General features: G+C 44.8%; 1 protein-coding gene across 3 annotated transcripts in view; it reads left to right on the plus strand.

The window, feature by feature from the left end:
- The window catches only part of LOC118372492 (solute carrier family 25 member 36-A), a 59,687-nt gene that overhangs the window by 34,044 nt on the left and 9,241 nt on the right, over positions 1-16,402 (plus strand). For all 3 annotated transcript variants that reach the window (XM_035758413.2, XM_052463495.1, XM_035758414.2), the window contains exons 3-4: positions 6,130-6,207; positions 14,477-14,577. In XM_035758413.2, coding sequence (XP_035614306.2) covers positions 6,130-6,207; positions 14,477-14,577 — 179 coding nt within the window. The remainder of the gene's footprint in view (positions 1-6,129; positions 6,208-14,476; positions 14,578-16,402) is intronic.

A 16,402-nucleotide genomic window follows, 5' to 3' on the forward strand; every position in this document is an offset into this window, starting at 1 on the left:
GTGGCAAAAGTCAAGGGTGGAATACTTTCTGAATGCACTGCATCATGAAATACATGCACCCAATGGCTTACCAAGAACAGGGCCCAATCTGACAGATATCTTCAAGCCATCCCCTCTACTAGCTGTCAGCTTAGCTAAACAGTAAACACAGGACACCTCCCTCTGCAGCACATAGTCTGGAGCGAAGGAGAGGAGAAAATATGCATATTTTTGGGACCATGGTCATATAACGATGACCATGGTCATTTGGCTGACAAATAACCGTCATCCAAAGTTCCTTGACTCACAGCCCTACAGTTTGAGGGGTAATGCCAAATACATTGGGCCATAGACCTTGTAGTTGTATGGGCATATCACTTTCTTCACAAGGTCTGTTAAACAAATCTTGACCATCCAACCAAACATACTCTTTTTAGACATAATTAGGTGTTTCAAATTTTCAGTTAATATATTAACCTTGAATTCAACTAGTTATGTACAGTTGAAGTCGGAAGTTTACATGCATTTAAACTCACAATTTAAATTCCTGACATTTAATCCTAGTAACAATTCCCTGTCTTAGGTCAGTTAGGATCACCACTTTATTTGAAGAATGTGAAATATCAGAATAATAGTGTAGAGCGATTTATTTCAACTTTTATTTATTTCATCACATTCCCAGTGGGTCAGAGGTTTACATACACTCAACTAGTATTTCGTAGCATTGCCTTGTTTAAATTGTTTAACTTGGGTCAAATGTTTCGGGTAGCCTTCCACAAGCTTCCCACAATAAGTTGGGTGAATTTTGGCCCATTCCTCCTGACAGAGCTGGTGTAACGGAGTCAGGTTTGTAGGCCTCCTTGCTTCACACATTTTTTTCTATAGGATTGAGGTCAGGGCTTTGTGATGGTCACTCCAATGCCTTGACTTGGTTGTCCTTAAACCATTTTGCCACAACTTTGGAAGTATGCTTGTGGTCATTGTCCATTTGGAAGACCCATTTGCAACCAAGCTTTAACTTCCTGACTGAGGTATTGATGTTGCTTCTTCAATATATCCACATAATTTTTCTCCCTCATGATGCTATCTATTTTGTGAAGTGCACCAGTCCCTCCTACAGCAAAGCATCCCCACAACATGATGCTGCCACCCCCGTGCTTCACGGTTGGGATGATGTTCTTCGACTTGCAAACCTCCCCTTTTTCCTCCAAACATAATGGTGTGCATACACTTGTGTGTAAAAGGTGGTTGTTGTGAAATTGTTAGGTTAGATTACGCGTTGGTTATTACTGCATTGTCGGAACTAGAAGCAGAAGCATTTCACTACACTCACATTAACATCTGCTAACCATGTGTACGTGACAAATAAGATTTGATTTGGTCATTATGGCCAAACAGTTATTTTTTTGTTTCATCAGACTAGACAACATTTCTCCAAAAAGTACGATCTTTGTCCCCATGTGCAGTTGCAAACCGTAGTCTGGCTTTTTTTATTGCGGTTTTGAAGCAGTGGCTTCTTCCTTGCTGAGCGGCCATTCAGGTTATGTCGATATAGGATCATTTTACTGTGGATATAGATACTTTTGTACCTGTTTCCTCGAGCGTCTTCACAAGGTCCTTTGCTGCTGTTCTGGGATTGATTTGCACCTTTCACACCATAGTACGTTCATCTCTAGGAGACGGAATGTGTCTCCTTCCTGAGAGGTATGACGGCTGCGTGGTCCCATGGTGTTTATACTTGCGTATTGTTTGTACAGATGAACGTTGTACCTTCAGGCATTTGGAAATTGCTCCCAAGGATAAACCTCCACATTTTTTTATTGTTGAGGTCTTGGCTGATTTCTTTTGATTTTCCAATGATGTCAAGCAAAGAGGCACTAAGTTTGAAGGTAGGCCTTGAAATACATCCACAGGTACACCTCCGATTTACTCGAATGCCTATCAGAAGCTTTTAAAGCCATGACATAATTTTCTGGAATTAGCTGAAGCTGTTTAAAGGCACAGTAAATTTAGTGTATGTAAACTTCTGACCCACTGGAATTGTGATACATTGAAATAATCTGTCTGTTAATTAACAATTGTTGGAAAAAAGTAGAAAGTAGATGTCCTAACCGACTTGCCAAAACTATAGTTTGTTAACAGGAAATTTGTGGAGTCATTTGAAAAAAAAACTACACTTTTAATGACTCAAACCTAAGTGTATGTAAACTTCTGACTTCAAATGTATCATCAATTGCCTCATCACCATAAAAGCCAGTTCATTGATTAGATACAAAGATTTCCCTTCTAGTGAAATATCGATGAAGCTACTTGTTTTTTTACATTAGATTTTTTTATTAAGATGGCTAAAGTCAGGTTTTGGCTGAAGGCTTTGTTCTGTTGGATCACCGCTCTGCTGCAGTGTTCTTGGGCCTGCCCCCCTTTTTCTCCATCAGTCAATCACCATGCTTTTGCCCTGGAAGCACTAACTGAAACCCAACACCACCACTAAGCAGCACAGGGAGAGGAAAACAACTTGCAGAAGTGGGTCACCACCGAATGCAGCGTAGGCCAAATCGCATTTAGAACAGAGGTAGCTCTGTATGAGCAGTCCTGACTGCGTAGTAGACTGAATTCGCAGATGAATTTAGAGGCCTTAATCCTTGAATTGAAGCTTAGCTCTGTCACTGCTTTAAATATCTCCATGAATGAAGTTAATGGTAGAATAACCTTGGGTGACACTAAACAACATGAACCCCAACAGCCATTACCATGGTACATAGAGCAGCTCATTGCATTGCTGACCTTTTTATAATTCACATTTACATGTTAGTCATTTAGCAGATGCTCTTATCCAGAGTGACTTACAGCAGCAATTAGGGTTAAGTGCCTTGCTCAAAGACACGACAGATTTTCACCTCGTGTACTCAGGGATTTGAACCAGAGACTGTTCGGTTTCTGGCCCAATGTTCTTAATCGCTAGGCTACCAGCCGTCCTAATAACGTCTCCATTCGAGGCCTGCTGTCTTACCTGGGGCTAACTGGTCGGGAGGCCACCTAACCCTAGCTGACTGAGCCAGATGGTTGTATGGTGAATAGACACCGGCTGGAAAAGCGGTTTTAACCAAACAGCATTCAGGATTAAAACAACACACTGTATTAAAAAGAAAAAGGTCACATACACAAATGCTGAAATCCATCATCTAATGCAGGGGTGTCAAAGTCAAATGGACGGAGGGCCAAATAAAAAATGTAGCTACAAGCCGAGGGCCGGACTGTTCGAATGTTCATTGAAAAATTTTTAAATGACGCATATAGTCTAGTGAACCTAATTGAACCTACTGAAAACCTAACAAATATATTCCAATATGATCAGATAAATAAAGCAATATTTTCTTATGGCTCTGTCAGTAATCTTTAATTTTCAACAGACACAAAAGACAAATTTCCTTTATATAAAAATCCCCATAACATGAACATTAAATGAAAGAAACCGGTATTCAAGGCACCATCAGTAGCCTATATTTTCTATTTTAGCAAAAGTGGGCTAAATTTACTTCAAAGAAAAAAACAATAATAGCAATTTTCTATCATCCACTCAACTGAAATATTTTTAAAATATAATTGGATTGAAATACAATAAAATAAAGTGCAAAAATCTATTAATCAAAAACAACACTTTGTTTAAGGAGAAGTAACATGCAGTGAAAACAAATATTAAACTTTAACTTTTAAACTTGAACTGAGTAAAAACTCTAAATATGTGATTGCACAGTAATGTTCACTTGTTTGAGGTTGAGGGTGATACTTGGTGGTGTCCCATCTTTTCCACAAGTTCATCAATGTTCGGGGTAAGGCTCTGAGCTGAGGAAATCCTCAGAATTGAGTGGAGGTGTTCAGCAGTAAGTCGACTTCTGTGTGATGTTTTGTTCAAGTTCATCAAAGAAAACAGTTGTTCACACAGGTATGTGCTGCCAAACATAGACAACGTTTGAGCAGCCTGGATGCGCAGCTGGGGCATTGTGTCGGGAGGAAACGGGCGAACTCCGCAGCACCCACTGCCGCATATTTTGCCCTCAGTGCATCATTGCATTGGAGGTCAATCAACTCCATTTGGAGGTTTGGTGGTGAGCTTTCCACGTCAACAGCAAATGGGTTACCGAGCAGTTCCAACCTGCTTTTTGTGCTTCAAAGTCAGCAAATCGGCGTCGAAAGTCAGCGGCAAGCATACCTATTTTATCAGCCAACTGTGCGCTCGGGAACGCACTGGTAGAGAGCTTCTCTTTCATGGTCTGGCAGCTGGGAAAGTGGCTCAAATTTTCTTTCCGCATCTGCGTCTCCCACAGAGTCAGTTTGGTTTTAAATGCCTTCACTGTACTGTACATATCAGAGATGACACGATCCCGACCCTGCAGCTGCAAGTTCATTGCATTCAGATGACTCGTAATGTCACACAGAAAAGCCATTTCACACAGAAACATTTCGTCTCGGAGTTGTGTTGTGTCTTTCCCTTTGCTGTCCAAGAACAGACAAATCTCCTCACGAAGCTCGAAACATCTTTGAAGCACCTTCCCTGGCTTAGCCATCGCACCTCTGTGTGATAAGGCAAATCACCATGCTCCGTTTCTAACTCCGTCAGAAATGCCTTGAACTGGCGGTGATTCAAACCTTTGGCTCTGATAAAGTTAACTGTGCGCGTGATGATGCTCATTACATGCTCCATTTTCAAGGCTTTACCGCACAACGCTTCCTGGTGTATGATACAATGATAAGCTGTCAGCTCACCTGTCGCGTTTTCCTCTTGCATCTTTTCCCGTATCTTCGCCACCAGTCCGCTCCTGTGTCCACACATCGCAGGTGCTCCGTCGGTTGTCAAACCCACGAGTTTTTCCCAAGGCAGCTCCATCTCATTTACACATCTTGACACCTCTTCATACAAATCATGCCCCGTAGTTGTGCCATGCATAGGACGTAAAGCCAAAAACTCCTCTGTCACGCTTAGGCTGGAGTCCACTCCGCGGATGAAAATTGACAACTGGGCAATGTCAGAAATGTCGGTGCTCTCATCCACAGCCAAGGAATATGCAATGAAATCTTTTCCCTTTTTCACAAGCTGCTCTTTTAGATTGATGGACAACTGGTCTACTCTCTCGGCAATGGTGTTTCTGCTCAGACTCACATTTAAAAAGAGTTGCCTTTTTTCTGGGCAAACTTCGTCACAAACTTTAATCATGCAGTTTTTGATGAAATCCCCCTCCGTAAATGGCCGGGCTGATTTAGCGATCTCTTCTGCCAAAATAAAACTGGCCTTGACAGCAGCCTGGCCTTGTGATTTGGCTTTTTTGAACAGAGCCTGTCGAGATTTGAGGCCTCGTTTTAATTCCTCTGCCTTTTGTAGCCTTTGTTCCATGTCCATATTCTTGTTTTTGTCCGCGTGTTTCGTTTCATAATGTCGTCTCAGATTATACTCTTTCAGTACCGCCACACTTTCTCCACACAGAAGACACACAGGTTTTCCAGCTACCTCCGTGAACAAATACTCCGACTCCCACCTTGTTTGAAACCCCGGTTCTCAGTGTCCACCTTCCGTTTTGCCATTTTTGATGGGTATCTGAAAGTTAATTTTACTGTGATGCTGACAACTGCTGTGCCAATAAATATTGAAATGAAGCAGCCTACTGCTCGGTGCGTCACCGTTGCATTGTGGGAAATGTAGTATTGGTGCGTGTAAAAGATCTGCGGGCTGCCGGCTTGCTGCGGTCTGCGGGCCGGTTCTAATAATAAATCAAGATCATCCCAGGGGCCGTAAAAAACTTTCTCGCGGGCCGGATGTGGCCCGCGGGCCTTGACTCTGACATATGTGATCTAATGTAATGCATCATCAGCTAGCTATGTTGATCTGTCTTGACACTTTTGGTTCCTTTCATCCATCTTGCAAAAACACACAGTATCAGGAAATGTACCATATATGCATCTGTTTATTACTGTATTAGTCGGCAATGGACAAATTTAGGTAATGGCCGATGTGCTATGGTCATGGCAGACTGATTATCCACGTTGGCACTAGCCCACTATCTTGATAGCCATCTTTTCTTATGTTTCAGCATATCAGTAATCAACATTTTGCGCTATGCTAGCTATTCATACACCTCTTTCTCTCTCCCTCAACAGGTTGATACTGGAGAAGGAGGGACCGCGCTCGCTGTTCAGAGGCCTTGGGCCCAACCTGGTGGGTGTGGCTCCTTCCAGGTATGACCTCCCTTCCTGTGTGGTAATTTGTCCTGTTGTGGCTTCTGCTAGCATTTTCTTGTCTTTCTGTGTAGGCTATTTTATATATTTTTTCTGGCTTCAGATGTAAAGGGTTGTGGCTAGGAAACCTAGATGTATTTGGTTTTCCATTATTTGACCTTGATGATAGCAATTCCATTTTGTAACCACATCGGAGGACGACACAATTACCACAATTTTACATAATCTTCTTCCAGGTAAACCCCCCAAATGAATTTCTGCAGTTTAATTGGCAGTAAAATTCCACTCCCTCCCGGTCTTCAGCTTCCGTCTCCACAGGGGCATTATTTACACTCCCTAGTGGTAGAACCTAGACTGAAATGACTGTTCTTAGTGTTAGCCCTATTACGCAACAGTAGCCTCCTGGTCCAGTCTATTAATCACATTCACTGTGGGCAGAGTATCGGCTGTCCACTGGGTCATGGCTAGAAGGGATACAGCTTTTGTCAAATTAACGACAGATTTGACTTTGCGTAGCAGGTTATTCAAATTAGGTTGTTAGGAAAAGGGTTGGTAAAATGAAAAAAATGCGCTTTGTAAATTTTCTTTGAGTATCTTTGAGTATCTGAATTTCTCTTTCCTTCTCTGTATGTAGATCATCTCTCTCATTCTGCTAGTCTGGTCCTCTGTGGGGCGTTAAATGCCCTTGACGGTCTTCCCTGTTTCCGTCTGTGTGTGTGTGACAGGGATTTCCGTTAGGAAAATGTGAAGCCGAACAACATGCCCGGAAAGATTTAAATATACCAGCCATTTGAGAAATGTACCGGAGCTGTCTGCGTTGCGTGCATAACCCATTAGGGCATCCACCCACGGTGCTCAGAATAACAGACATCACATTTACACTGGTAATGCATCTGAACAGAACATGCAACTGCTGTGATGAAGCAGACAATAAAACTTAATTTTCAAACATTTGCCAAAAATGCCATTCTAAACAGCTCACTTGGAAAAACACGATTCAAATAGTGCACCTGCAGAGGTTCCATGACTTAGAAAGAGGGGGAATCTAAAGATCCAACAACTAGGATGGGTTGTTAGTGACGAGGGTTGTGCCTTCGGCTTCTGGACAATGAAATAATGTTGATATGAAAACCAATAGAACAGGAGAAAAATGGCATAGTGGTGGGTCCAATAGGGAAGTAAATGGAAATGCATTTGCAAAAATGATATAATTACTCCTGTCTATACAGAAATAGAATAATTCAAAATACTTCACCAGAAAGAATGACTTCGCCACAGAGGAATCGAGGATCATTCGTTTCTTAATATTTTGTTGTTGTGGATTGTTTCAAGTTACAAGCTATGCTTATTTGAGAAGCTGACAATTTGGGCAGTGCGTGAGGCAATAGGCCTAGTTGATTATTGCTTTCAGTGAAAACCATCTAAAAAATATGTGACTATAATGTGTCTTGGGTATAATTTAATATGTTGAGACGAGGAAGGAGAGTGGTGTGTGTGTGGTGACTATATAGGCAAGTCTCTCCAGAATGGTTCAGCGGTCTCCCTGTAATTTATTTTGCATTCGTTGTGTGAATTGTTTGCCCTTTTTTGGTTTTATCAATTCCCTATTACATACAAACCTACGTGGGCATCTGCTCGTCGAACGTCTCATTCCAAAATCCTGGACATTAACATGGAGTTGGTCCCCCTCCCCCCTACTTTGCTGCTATAACAGTTTCCACTCTTCTGAGAAGGCTTTCCACTAAATGTTGGAACATTGCTGCGGGGTCTTGCTTCTATTCAGCAACGAGCATTCGTGAGATCGGCCACTGATGTTGGGCGATTAGGCCTGGCTCGCAGTCGGCGTTCCAATTCATCCCAAAGGTGTTTGTTGAGGTCAGGGCTCTGTGCAGGCCAGTCAAGTTCTAACACACCAATCTCGACAAACCATTTCTGCATGGACATCGCTTTGTGCACGGGGGCATTGTCATGCTGAAACCGGAAATGGCCTGGCCTGCCACAAAGTTGGAAGCACAGAATCACCTAGACTATCATTGTATGCTGTAGTGTTAAGATTTTCCTTCACTGAAACGAAGTGGCCTAGCCCGAACCTAACTTTATAGTTGGAAAGGTGCTATTCTATGACGGTGCCACGTTGAAAGTCACTGAGCTTAACGGGGCAACGTAAGTAAGGCCATTCTAATACCAATGTTTGTCTATGGATATTGCATGGCAGTGTGCTCAATTTTATACACCTGTCAGCAATGGATGGATGTGGCTGAAATAGCCGAATCCGCTAATATGCTGCCTGGAAATGTAGGAAAGTGTTTGTTTTTTTACACCCTTTTCTATTTTTTCTATTTATTGCAAATGATAATGTATAGGAATTGTTCCTCACACTAAGCTATTTGAAAAATCTTTACAACAATCTCCCTCTTGATAATCACCAATCCTCTCTGTGAAAGAGCAATGGAAGTTATAGGCCTACTGCTGCGTTCCATACGCTCATTTCTTTAGCCGCCAATGGATCAGAGTATCAATGTGACCATATGGCATAGGCTGATGTCACAGTAATTTACTTTTAACCAAGGGTTGGAACCGGTTCAAGGACAGAACCAAAAACTGGAAAATAATGAAATTGTTTTGAAGAAAAGAACCCTAACCTAAAACGAGGGTGATTTATACTCTTCCCGGAACAACTGTTAACTTTATTTTACATTCCCACAGAAATTGCAAGAAAGCGCCTATGCCTAGCCCTCTGTCACTCAAACTTATGCCACGTTCACGTGCTAGTCGTAACTTGAAAACTTGAAACGCAGTACGTGTATAACTACAACTAACTATAACCAACGTCTGCCTGCCAGCTCGAAGTGTGTGTGGGTTACCTGCTGCTCCATTCTGAAGCATAGGTTGCTGTAGCCTACTGACAATGTTTAATTATGGATCTACTTTTTTAATGCTAGTTAAGGGTACTATAGTTATCACGTTTCACATAAGATTTATTAACTACAAAAAGGTAAGACGTTTTTAATTCTAGTGCTACTCCGGAGAGTTAAGGAGAGGGGGGAAACGAGGGCGGGGAGAGGTAGGGAGGAGTGGAGAGGCGGGGAGAGGTAGGGAGGAGTGGAGAGGCGGGGAGAGGTAGGGAGGAGTGGAGAGGCGGGGAGAGGTAGGGAGGAGTGGAGAGGCGGGGAGAGGTAGGGAGGAGTGGAGAGGCGGGGAGAGGTAGGGAGGAGTGGAGAGGTGGAGAGGCGGGGAGAGGTAGGGAGGCGGGGAGAGGCGGGGAGGCGGGGAGGAGTGGAGAGGCGGGGAGAGGTGGGGAGGAGTGGGGAGGAGTGGAGAGGCGGGGAGAGGTGGAGAGGCGGGGAGAGGTGGAGAGGTGGAGAGGCGGGGATGGAGAGGCGGGGAGAGGTGGAGAGGCGGGGAGAGGTGGAGAGGTGGAGAGGCGGGGATGGAGAGGCGGGGAGAGGTGGAGAGGCGGGGGATGGAGAGGCGGGGGATGGAGAGGCGGGGGCGGAGAGAGGTGGGGGCGGAGAGAGGTGGGGGCGGAGAGAGGTGGGGGCGGAGAGGTGGGGGATGGAGAGGTGGGGGATGGAGAGGCAGAGAGGGTGGGGGATGGAGAGGCGGGGATGGAGAGGCGGGGGATGGAGAGGCGGGGGATGGAGAGGGTGAAGGAGGAGGGCGGAGAGAGGTGGGGGATGGAGAGGTGGGGATGGAGAGGTGGGGATGGAGAGGTGGGGATGGAGAGGGTGAGGGAGGAGGGCGGAGAGAGGTGGGGGATGGAGAGGTGGGGATGGAGAGGCGGGGATGGAGAGGCAGAGAGGCGGGGATGGAGAGGCGGAGAGAGGTCGGGGGATGGAGAGGCGGGGATGGAGAGGCGGGGATGGAGAGGCGGGGGATGGAGAGGCGGGGGATGGAGAGGCGGGGGATGGAGAGGCGGGGGATGGAGAGGCGGGGATGGAGAGGCGGGAGGAGGACGACGACAAGGGGAAGGCGGGGAGAGGGAGGAACACGGAGGGATGGGAGAGGTTGGGAGGAAAACAAGGAGGGAGAGGACGACGACGAGGGGAAGGCGGGGAGAGGGGTGATAACGAGGAGGGTGGGGGAGGTAGGGAGGAAAACGAGGAGAGTTAAGGAGATGGGTGATAACAAGGAGGGTGGGGGAGGGAAATGAGGAGGGAGGAGCACTGGGAGGGGGGAAAGTGAGGAGGGCGTGGAGAGGTAGGGAGGACGGCGAGGAGGACGGGAGAGCGAGGTGGAAGGACAGTGAAGTGGAGCGGTAGCTGAGGACAGGGAGAGCGGGGGTTCTGGAGAGTCTGGGGGGGGGAGAGTGGTCGGAGAAACCGGGAAGGAGCGAGGTAGAACGGCAAGGAGACAGACTAACCTGAGCGCACACTGCCATAAAAATTACTGCAGTGGAAAGGGGGAGAATAATAAATCATCCTTCATTACTCCTACAGGGTTCTGTTCCTCAATACTCTCCTCAATGTTGCACTGGAACAGAGCAAAAACACCAATGCCATTTCCTCAATAAGCCCTGCCAGCGACTAGACTCACCAGGCTTTACCAACATTAACACAGCAAGGAACCTTATCCAACCAGACAGTGAAGTGACTGTAACACTGCTGCGTGCCATGGCTGTGGAAAGGTCCTGGCTGATTGGTCTCCCCCTTGGCCTTTGCAGCCTGCTGCCCAGCAGAGCATATTGTTTGCCATTAGAGCATGGTTGGCTGGGCAGTCAGCTGTTCATCTACAGCACACTCCACATCACAAGCTTTAGATGAGTCCGCGTCACCATTACTAAGATCGGCCATCACTTAACAAACACGCATGAATATGCACCCAGTCTCTCACATGCACAGTGTACATAATCTCACTCTCACAAACATACACTTGCACACTAAGGGCACGGTGAGCGAGCCAAGCGCGGGTCGTTGGGTTTTAATCTCCACTGCGGATATGTTTACTTGTGTTAATCCTCTGGAATATGAGTTTAGTTGAGGAAGCGTAGGAGTTGCATGGGAGATGAATCTCCAGCTAAAGCAGGACATGTGATTTGGGTGCCTGGTTGGGGATGAATTGTACTTTTTTTAAAAACTTTTTTTTGTGTAGATCGTTGACAAAAATAACAATTCAATCTGTTTTTGTCTTACTTTGTAACACAAAATGTGAAGAAATCCAAAGGGTTGTGGACTTTCTATAGGTGCTGTAGATTTGTATTTTTATGTAGGTTGGTAACACACAAACGATCCAAATGAATGCAACAGGAGTTCCAGGCCATATCAAATTGTGTTGGTCACATACACATATTTAGCAGATGTTATTGTGGGTGTAGCAAAATGCTTGTGTTCCTAGCTCCAACAGTGCAGCAGTATATACACAAATCTAAAAGTAAAAGAATGGAATAAAAAAGATAAGTATTAGATCGAGCAATGTCGGAGTGGCATTGACTAAAATCAAATGTTATGTCACATACACATGGTTAGCAGATGTTAATGTAGGGAAATGCTTGTGCTTCTAGTTCCGACAGTGCAGTAATAAACTTAGAGCGATAAAAAGAAACGTCCTCTCACTGTAAACTGCAAACTTAACACGTGTAAATATTTGTATGAACATAAGATTCAACAACTGAGACATAAACTGAACAAGTTCCACAGACATGTGACTAACAGAAATGGGATAATGTGTCCCTGAACAAGGGGGGGGGGGGTCAAAATCAAAAGTAACAGTCAGTATCTGGTGTAGCCACCAGCTGCATTAAGTACTGCAGTGTATCTCCTCATGGAATGCATCAGATTTGCCAGTTCTGTTCTGTGAGATGTTACCCCACTCTTCCTCCAAGGCACCTGCAAGTTCCCGGACATTTCTGGGGGGAATGGCCCTAGCCCTCACCTTCTGAACAAACAGGTCCCAGACATGCTCAATGGGATTGAGATCCGGGCTTTCTGCTAGCCATGGCAGATCACTGACATTCCTGTCTTGCACGCACAGACCGCGCAGTATGGCTGGTGGCATTGTCATGCTGGAGGGTCATGTCAGGATGAGCCTGCAAGAAGAGTACCACATGAGGGAGAAGGATGTCTACCCTGTAATGAACAGCGTTGAGATTGCTTGCAATCACAACAAGTTCAGTCTGATGATGCTGTGACACCGCCCCAGACTATGATGGCCCTTCCACCTCCAAATCGATCCCGCTCCAGAGTACAGGCCTCGGCATAACGCTCATTCCTTCGATGATAAACACGAATCCAACCATCACCCCTGGTTAGACAAAACCGCGACTCGTCAGTGAAGAGCACTTTTTGCCAGTGACTGGGTTTGTGCCCATAAGCGAAGCTGTTGCCGGTGATGTCTGGTGAGGACCTGCCTTACAACAGGCCTACAAGCCCTCAGTCCAGCCTCTCTCGGCCTATTGTGGACAGTCTGAGCACTGATGGAGGGTTTGTGCATTCCTGGTGTAACCCGGGCAGTTGCCGTTGCCATCCTGTACCTGTCCCGCAGGTGTGATGTTCGGATGTACCAATCCTGTCGGACATTGCAATTTATTGCCCTGGCCACATCTGCAGTCCTCATGCCTCCTTGCAGCATGCCTAAGGCACGTTCACGCAGATGGGCGGGGACCCTGGGCATCTTTCTTTTGGTGATTTTTCAGTCACTAGAAAGGCCTCTTTAGTTGTCCTAAGTTTTCATAACTGTGACCTTAATTGCCTACTTCTGTTAGCTATTAGTGTCTTAACGACCGTTCCACAGGTGCATGTTTATTAATAGTTTATGGCTCATTGAACAAGCATGGGAAACATTGTTTAAACCCTTTACAATCTGGGAAGTTATTTGGATTTTTATGTATTATCTTTGAAAGACGGGCTCCTGCAAAAGGGCCATGTCTTTTTTTGCTGAGTTTATCTAACAACTAATCTAACAATCCCCAACAACGACCTAATACACACATCTAAAGGGGTGAATGAGAATATGTACATGTATACATGTGATATGAGTAATGTAAGATCTGTAAAAATACAGTAGAATAGAATACAGTATATACATATGAGATGAGTAAAGCAGTATATAAACATTTATTAAAATGACTAGTGTTCCATGTATTAAAGTGGCCATTGATTCCAAGTCTATGTATATAGGGCAGTAGCCTCTAAAGTGCAGGGTTGCGTAACTGGGCGGAAGCCGGCTGGTGAAGACTATTTAACAGTCTGGTGGCCTTGAGAGAGGAGCTGTTTTTCAGTCTCTCTGTCCCAGCTTTGACGGGATGATAGCGGGGTGAACAGGCCGTGGCTCAGGTGTTTTGTTGTCCTTGATGATCTTTTTGGCCTTCCTGTGACATCTGGTGCTGTAGGTGTCCTGGAGGGTAGTTTGCCCCCGGTGATGTGTTGGGCAGACCGCACCACCCTCTCTTCAGCCTCCTGAGGTTGAAGAGGAGCTGTTGCACCCTTTTCACCACACTCTGTATGGGTGGACCAATTCAGATTATCATTGATGTGGAAGCTTTCCACCTTCACTGTGGTCCCGTTGATGTGGATAGGCTTGTGCTCTCTCTGCTGTTTCCTGAAGTCCATGATCAGCTCCTTTGTTTTGTTGACGTTGAGTGAGAGGTTATTTTCCTGGCACCACTCTCCCAGGGCCCTCACCTCCTCTCTGTAGGCTGTCTCGTCATTGTTGGTAATCAAGCCTACTACTGTTGTCTGCAAACTTGATGATTGAGTTGGAGTTGTGTGTGTGTGTGTGTGTGTGTGTGTGACTATGCATTCATGGGTGAACAGTGAGTACAGGAGGGGGCTGAGCACCCACCCTTGTGGGGCCCCTGTGTTGAGGATCAGCGAAGTGGATCCTACCTTCACCACTTGGGGGTACCCCGTCAGGAAGTCCAGGACCCAGTTTCACAGGGCGGAGTTCAGACCCAGGGCCCCAAGCTTAATCATGAGCTTGGAGGGTACTATGGTGTTCAATGCTGAGCTATAGTCAATGAACAGCATTCTTTCATAGGTATTCCTCTTGTCCAGATGGGATAGGGCAGTGCGATGGCAATTGCATCATCTGTGGATCTATTGGGGGGTAAGCAAGTTGAAGTGGGTCAATTTGGACAGAGGGCATTTGCCTGTGCTTTATACTGTGCAATTTTGCCCCAATCTCACAAAAATTAAACATTTTCTGTTTGCCATATTGGTATCGACTGTCATGACCCCCAAAAATATAGTTTAACGGTAACGGCTCAGTTACGATATCGTTATTTGCTCTATTAGCTCTATTAGCTCACATCCATTCCCTCCTGTATCAACAGGGCCATCTACTTTGCATCCTACTCCACTGCCAAAGAGAAGCTGAACGGCGTGTTTGAGCCCGACTCGACGCAGGTCCATATGGTGTCTGCAGGCCTAGCAGGTAACAGTTGTTCCACAAACTCCTCCTCTGCTGTCTATAGCCTGCTTGTCAGTGCAGTTTCTACTGCTTGTTGCTACATTCAAAGTTGACTTGTTTAGACAATTCATTTCCAGCTACTTATTTTATTTTGACTGATTACATAGAGAAGGGGATATGTTAAGTATTTATTTAAAGATATTTTGTTTTTGTTTTTTAAAGTAACTGGCCATATTTGTTTATTTGATTAAATGTTTGTTTTGTACATTTGTATCTTGCGGTATGGGGTGAATGGGGTTTCCTGTTAATTTGAAGATAATTCAATATATTATTAATATTGCTCTAGCCTCTATCCAGCTAGGTGTTAGACATTGCCACTATATGGGTTGCCTTGTGGACGTTTTCCAGTGTTTTTGAATATCAACCACAGATGGTTTGCCCGAAAGCACAATTGAAGACTTTCAGGATCAGTCTCTAGTATAAACCCTACTTTATATCTATAGTGAAAGTGAAGAGGTTATTCTGCCCTTCAATATTGTAGTTCTTAAGTTGTATGGGGAAAAAAAAAATCTGTTCTCTGTCAAAGCACTTAGTAAGAAAAAGACAAAGCACAGAGTTAACACTGTCAGTTACATTTTCTACTACTTCCACTCATATAGTGAACTGCTCTTGTGATTTCACATGGCAAATAGACCCACTGACCCACATTACTGCCTCTGTCCTACAATTATATACAGCCAACTTGGCAGAGGCCCAACGCTTTACTACATACAACTACAAGACTTACCACTAGCTAGCTGTCTGTTCCAGCAATAAAATAAATAACATCCTCAAAGTTTGGGTTGTGCTTTCCATCCCACCCCCACTTTCCCCAGTTTTTTCTCTTGAGGCTCTTCGACTCTCTCGAAGGACCCTAAATTGTGTTAACGTACCAGTTTGTTGCTAAACAGTGAGTTTGGCCCTTCAAGCGCTGTCTATGCTGTGTGTGTACAGTAGTAAAGGCCCCAGGGTGCTAACATGTCAGGGCCCTCACTGCGGGAGCCCCCGCCTCGCGGCGACACACCGGCCGGACACCTCAGGTAGCACTCCATTTCCTTTCACTGGTATGACCATGATGATGCTATTGATGCTAATAATGATGATGCTGGTTATAGGTCACTAGCTGGTTTGCAGCTCTTTCATCTCAACTTCTACATGATTGCACAGTCTTGATACACTACACTGTACCCCTTCCCCCTTTTTTTACCAGCCTGTTTACCCCCCCACCCACCCCCACTGAAGTTACATGAACAATACGCATTTTTAGATGTTTGTTAGTCGTCATATGAAGTGAAATGCTAACCTTGTCACTATTAGGTTTGAGGGTCCTTATTTGGTTCATCGTCATTTACTCTTGAACCGCTGACACCACAGATGTACATCGCTGAACTTAAATAACCTACGTCTGCCGTCGTCTGATGACAATACTGTCCACTGTGCTGTAGATATCACTCATGTAACATGCGTATGTCTATATACAGGATATAGGCTATCGGTGACAACCTAGTTCCAGACACTAGAAAATCCCTATCGGATTATGGCACTCCCAAAATGATTTGAAACACCTGAATCCTTTCCCTCAGTTACACATGCAGATATAGAATAATTACCCAAATATGCTTTTTAGTCAGCATTTTTTAAATTTGATATAGTGCCAGTTCTCAAAGTACAAATAATAGATGTACAGATGTAGAATTAATAGACCATTTTAATTTAGACAACATACACTGAGTATACAAAACATTAAGAACACCTGCTCTTTCAATGACCGACTGACCAGGTGATTCCAGGTGAAAGCTATGATTCCGTA

The sequence above is a fragment of the Oncorhynchus keta genome, chromosome 15 (assembly GCF_023373465.1).
Source record: "Oncorhynchus keta strain PuntledgeMale-10-30-2019 chromosome 15, Oket_V2, whole genome shotgun sequence".
In the NCBI taxonomy this organism is placed as follows: domain Eukaryota; kingdom Metazoa; phylum Chordata; class Actinopteri; order Salmoniformes; family Salmonidae; genus Oncorhynchus; species Oncorhynchus keta.